This window comes from Conger conger, chromosome 4 (genome assembly GCF_963514075.1).
Source record: "Conger conger chromosome 4, fConCon1.1, whole genome shotgun sequence".
Classification (NCBI taxonomy): Eukaryota; Metazoa; Chordata; class Actinopteri; order Anguilliformes; family Congridae; genus Conger; species Conger conger.
In genome coordinates, this window is record NC_083763.1 from 40,912,170 (window position 1) to 40,918,271 (window position 6,102).

The 6,102-nt window shown below is 38.3% G+C and overlaps 1 protein-coding gene across 1 annotated transcript; it reads left to right on the forward strand.

Moving 5' to 3' along the window:
* Window positions 1-508: 508 nt before the first annotated feature.
* LOC133127720 (claudin-18-like) lies at window positions 509-5,356 on the forward strand. Its single transcript, XM_061240810.1, has 5 exons — window positions 509-728; window positions 4,509-4,673; window positions 4,766-4,904; window positions 5,021-5,131; window positions 5,224-5,356. Exons 1-5 carry the CDS (start codon window positions 509-511, stop codon window positions 5,354-5,356), a joined length of 768 nt encoding a protein of 255 aa, XP_061096794.1.
* The last annotated feature ends 746 nt before the right edge of the window (window positions 5,357-6,102 follow it).

Consider the following 6,102-nt stretch of genomic DNA (forward strand, 5'->3'; position numbering starts at 1 on the left):
CATTTAATTTGTTACAATAATTATATATCTGTTGATAGATGCTTGACAGATGACAAATCCCCAAATACAGTATATATGTACTGTAGGAAGCAAAGCATGAACAGCTTAAATTAAGTCAAAACCTTAAAAAAACAACCCTGAAATACAAGCGAAAAACAAAACTTTGCTCCTCGTTCTTTCAGCGAAAGACACCCTTATCACAGTATCACATAAGTCTGTGGAAATTTGAAGTTTCATATTTATTTATTCCCATCACCCCTCCCCCAGTCCACTCAAGTCCCTCCCAAAGCCTAGTGAAAGGGCTAAAATGCAAACAGTGTGGTATCAGAATTGTGAAGTACAGTTACCAAAGGACGTCCATATCTGATTCAAACGCTGAAAGTCAGACAAAGAACCAAGTCGCGTCAAGAGTCCTTACAGTAGCCGAATACATTAACAGACAGGTGGTATTGTTTAGGATACTCGCTGAAAACTACTGTAAGCTTAGTCACATTACAGAGAGATCACAATGGCGGTTACTTTGTGCCAAGTGATGGGGTTTGTTCTGAGCATCTTGGGGGTTGGGGGGGTCATTGCAGCCACCGGGCTGGACCAGTGGAGCACAGAAGACCTCTACAGCAACCCTGTGACAGCGGTCTACACCTACTATGGCCTCTGGAGATCCTGTGTCAGACAGAGTTCTGGGTTCACCGAGTGCCGCCCTTACTTTACCATCCTTGGTCTGCCAGGTAGGAAAATTCTGGGGATTGTAAAACCTGGGGATAAGTAAAAAACCTACTTTCAGTCTTAAAGGGTTATGTTAAACTCATGAAAATCTAAGTACACTTATAAACAGCAATTAAATAACACTAGTCTAATATTTCAGTGACAGCAGTCAACATAAAAAAAACATCACAGAGTACAGGTATGTTGAGTTTATCTGATTGAGCTACTGCAGTTCTTAACTCCATGTCACACAACTTGCATTTCAGCACAAGTCACCTTTTGAAATGCATTATAACCCAGGAATTTCTTTCTTCTCCAATTACATTGTAGGTCAGGATAATTTATTGAATCTAACCATGAATATAAGAGGTGGCACCATACATTGAAAAGCTAACAGAAATATCACTAGTAATATATTGTAAGTGTCCTTGAATTCCACACATTTATACAAAATGAAAGATTGTCAGGACTCAAACCTGAGATAATGCTAATTTTTGAAAGCCTCATACAAAGTCATGGACTCATTGCAAATCATTAAATAATAAGCATATTCTTGAAAGAATCTTTCTTGCACATGGTAACTATTTTTGAAGGTCACACTATTTTATAGTGTATGTTTTGAATGATGTATTCAAATCAGAACTATGAAGGCAAAGTCGAAGAATGCCATGTATGATGGAATAGCCATTCTTTTCATGAATTAACCCTCATATGATAATTTTTTCTATTTTATGACTACTCGCATTGACCCCAACAGTTTAAATAAACAACAAATTATTATAATAGAAAAATTTAGACACAATGTCTGTCGCCTTATTAATGTCCCCAAATAGCGTTTTATTCCTTAATATAAAAACATCGTCTTCGTCTGATGTTGGTGAAGGTTTGGAACCTGTATGGGAAAGTGCTACTTTTTGTCACCCATAAAGAATCAGAGATAAAAAAAATTAAAAAATCAAAGGCTGTATATTTTCAAACATTTCATATAGCTACAGAGCCTGGAGTTGAATGATAACACAACAACACCTTTGTATCCACAATTGGACTTTTGAATCAGCATTATGTTGATTGTGTGTTTAACATTTAATCCCACTAAAATTAAAATATTGGAAAAATCATACAGTATCGAGGTTAACTGGTTGTGAAACACCAAATGGGTTCAGTTTCACCCCCAAACATAATAGGAGGGTAAAATAGTACAAGACGGAATTCTTGCAAAAAATTTTTGAAAAGCTCAAACCACACCCTCTTTTAGACAAGTGAGCAGGTACAGAATAGAAAAACAAAAGATCGAAACTGGCACCAAGGCATTACATTGTTCAGTGCACACATGATAAGCAATGTTCACTTTGGTAGTGATAAGGAATACGGGACTGACCTCCATTTCATGACTACTCCAGCACCATGCCACCAAGTTAGTGTTTATCTCTACGTGGTATGGCAACCAAAATGGCTGCTACTATAGTTCATTTAATTTGATCAGTTTCGGCTGCTGAGCTGAAAATTGAGGTAGAAAACATCCCCTTGAACTGAAAATTGGTCTTGACCTTGAATAACAAGTTTACTAATGATCTGAATAATCCATTGGCAGGTAAACACACAGCTTCTTTCTTCTCACACCATGTTCGGGAGATTAAATAATAAATTCAGTTTAGAAAAATATATTTTATTTACTTAGTACACAAAAAAGATACTACTCTGTTAACTACTCCATTGTATTTTCACATTTTTCTCCTTAACTTTGGATACCAAATTATATTTTTATTAATGTTCCTTGCTGCAACCACCACTTTTGATTTTGGGGCACACGTATGCACTCCTCCGCAGACCTGATTTCAGCCGCCAGCCCTCGCCACACCACAGTTCAAGTTGGGCTTGCACAGAAATTAGTCAGTGGAAGAAAACAGTAACTTATTTTGTAATGTGGGTGGCAAAAAAAGTGTGTGGGGACCTCGCTTTCTCTACACTTCCGAAATCCACTTACGAGAAGAAATGTAAGTGTCCTTTTCACGGCAAGGGTCCAGGGAACCAAATGCATAATAATTCTAAAAATGTGCTAACTTGGAGAAACGTTGATAGAATGTCCATTGTTTACTTTCTCTGGAGGAATTATCATTGTTGCACGTTTCGCTGTTGCCCACTTATAAAAAAGTAGGTGTACATATTAATTCTATTATCTATGTTTTGTATCGCTCTTGACCAGTAACTATAATGCAGTTGTTAAGTATCTGTGTTGCACAATCGACTACAGTATAACTTTTGTTCAACAATGAACCGACGACCTGCATGTCCTTGATGTGATGACTGAAAAGCATTTTAGCTAATGACATTACGTTTCCAACGGTGTATAGTTAGGCTTGCATAAAACAACACTGAATGATTTTGCCTGAATAAAAGAACCATAGCATTTTCAATACGCATGTGGAGACTGTTCCGCTTCACCAAAAACAGTTCTTGACATTGCATGCAAAAAAAGGTTGACAAACTTCTTTTGAGGGACTTTCAAGGAATCTTTTCTGAGTAAATATTTCTGAGGAAAACAGTATGAACACCTTTGTCTCCATAATTGAGGGCATTTTCAGTGACATGACCCCATTCTATTTAGGGTGAGCATTTTCAAAATTGTGTCATTATTCAGTAAGCTTATAAATAAAGAATCAGTCTGCTTTTGAATAATAAATAGCTTCTGAAATTGTGGAATGTGTTTGACTTGTTGATGGGGGTTGGGTTTTTGACAAAAACTTCAATTAATGGACCTCAATGTTAGGATACAAGATGTTATTATTGTCATTATTTTACTTATTTTGTATGATCTTCTCAACTTATTGCTGTCTAAGGATAGTGCAAGGAGAGGGAGGTTGAGACAGAGAGGCAGGGGGAGAATGACAGGCGGGGGAGGTGCAAACACTTTTTTCCAGGATAAAAAGTGCTGTATAGTTTAGTAAGCAAAATGCAGTATTTTACACCTCATAATACTCATAATATCATTTAGTTTCCATGTTTCCTTTTGGAGTCTCCAAATGTACTTTTTGGAAAACTGCCTAGACATAGCTTAGACAAAATAAGGCAGAATGCTAATTTTTGGTGATATTGATTTTAACCAAAATAATCCATTCAAATAAAGAAAATCTTCGGGCTTCTGTAACTTTACTTTAGTAATATGTAGAGTAACAAAAATCCCAAAGAGTTACCTTTCAGAAGAGAGATGATTATGCCTGTAGTCACAAGGTTTCAAGAATCCATCCATCCATCCATTATCTGAACCCGCTTATCCTGATCAGGGTCGCAGGGGGGCTGGAGCCTATCCCAGCATACATTGGGCGAAAGGCAGGAATACACCCTGGACAGGTCGCCAGTCCATCGCAGGGCACACACACCATTCACTCACACACTCATACCTATGGGCAATTTAGACTCTCCAATCAGCCTAACATGCATGTCTTTGGACTGTGGGAGGAAACCGGAGTACCCGGAGGAAACCCACGCAGACACGGGGAGAACATGCAAACTCCACACAGAGAGGCCCCGGCCGATGGGGATTCGAACCCAGGACCTCCTTGCTGTGAGGCGGCAGTGCTACCCACTGCACCATCCGTGCCGCCTGGTTTCAAGAATAGTAATCATTTGTATGAGCTTGTGTCAAGAAAAGGGGCAACACATTTTAATTATATTATGCCACTAGTGTCAGAAATTTATTTCAGCTACATATATTTTGTCATTCATATATGAAATTGCCTTGTCTGTTGCATTTACAATAAACTCAACTCAGTACTGCTGAAATATTGCATTTTCTTGTCCTATAGGTCTCTTCCAAGCAGTGAGAGCCTTAATGATCGTGGGAATCGTAGTTGGAGTAATCGGCATTTTGGTTGCAATCTTTGCTCTCAAGTGTATTAAAATGGGATCCATGGATGACACAGCCAAGGCCAACATGACTTTGACATCTGGAGTAATGTTTGCAATTGCAGGTACATGGCTGATATTGTCGAAATACCTGCAGTATATAGCCCATGGCTTTGCTAACTCCTTTTTAATGGGTAACTTGTTTTATATTCGCCAGGTGTCTGTTCAATTGCTGGAGTTTCTGTCTTTGCCAATTTGATAGTGAGGACCTTCATGATGAATACCTACACCTCCTCACAATTTTTGGGACTGAGTGGACTCGGATCTGGGGCATTAGGGGGACCTCTTACCCCCAGGTAAGCAGGCCAAGGAGCAATCCTGTGGACTGCTTAGCAGGTGTAATGAGGTTTCATTGACAAGTTATTTGTTATTGCATGTACTTTTTATTTGACCTCAATATTATTTTCTTCAGGTATACATTTGGAGCCGCCCTCTTTGTTGGCTGGGTGGCTGGGGGTGTGTTGATTGTGGGTGGAGTTATGATGTGCCTGGCCTGTAGAGGAATGCTACCAGAAAAGACTAGGTAAGTGCACATTTCTTCATCCTTAAGTCATATTGCAATTCCTGATCAAAAAATATAGATGCTAATGATTTCCATGCTCCTTTTTATCTTAGGTTCAACGCAGTAAGCTATAAAGCACCCTCTCACAACACCATCTACAGATCTGAGGACAGGAACAGGCAAGCCTATGATGGGTTGTACAAGGAGGATGGCAGGAGATCCAACCAAAGATTTGACTATGTATAGACCTTATCAATGTCAGTCTTAAAATTTGAATTGCATTTGGCAGTAGAACTGGTAATTGAGGGGATACAAATGTGCACAAAACATTCATTAATGCATAACAAATATGCATACAATTATTCTGTCATATCAAATAAGAATTCTTAGAATAATTTGTATGTATTTACATACAATATACTGTATTCAATGGCTTTACATAACAGATTTATTCTACCATTTATTGTCCTATATGTAACTACATTTATTGTACGGTGTAAAAGATAATTTGTACCTTGAGATTACATTTTATATGAAATGGGGAACAAAAGTAATTGGACAAACAGAAGACTATTTTAGGTTGTGAAGAAAGCCCACTGTTCCAGTGTTGTACAGGTTAAGAACAATCTCCAGGATGTGGGCATAGATACATCAAAGACTACCATAAACAGAATACTATACCACCATAACCTCAGAGGGTTCACGGCTGGTAAGCCCCAAGAACAGAACAGCCAGGTTACTGTTTGCTGAAAATGACATTTAAAAAAACAAAAGGTTCTGGAGCGAACAGGTGAGATGAGAATTGACCTACACCAAAGTGATGGAAAGTGTAGAGAAAGGAAATAAACTACTCATGATCAGCTTTGTTCATGATCATGTTTTGATTACTTTTATTACTTTGATTACTTTGATTACTTATGACTGCCACTGGAACCGGCTGTCTTCCTTAGTGATGTGATTGTTGAAGGCAGAAGCAGGAGATTAATTCTGAA

Bases quoted from the DNA above. Each gene is read 5' to 3' on its own strand.
- LOC133127720 (XM_061240810.1), top strand. From the start codon at position 509: ATGGCGGTTACTTTGTGCCAAGTGATGGGGTTTGTTCTGAGCATCTTG. The intron at 729-4,508 runs GTAGGAAAATTC...CTTGTCCTATAG, and splicing joins TACCATCCTTGGTCTGCCAG to GTCTCTTCCAAGCAGTGAGA. The intron at 4,905-5,020 runs GTAAGCAGGCCA...TATTTTCTTCAG, and splicing joins GGGGGACCTCTTACCCCCAG to GTATACATTTGGAGCCGCCC.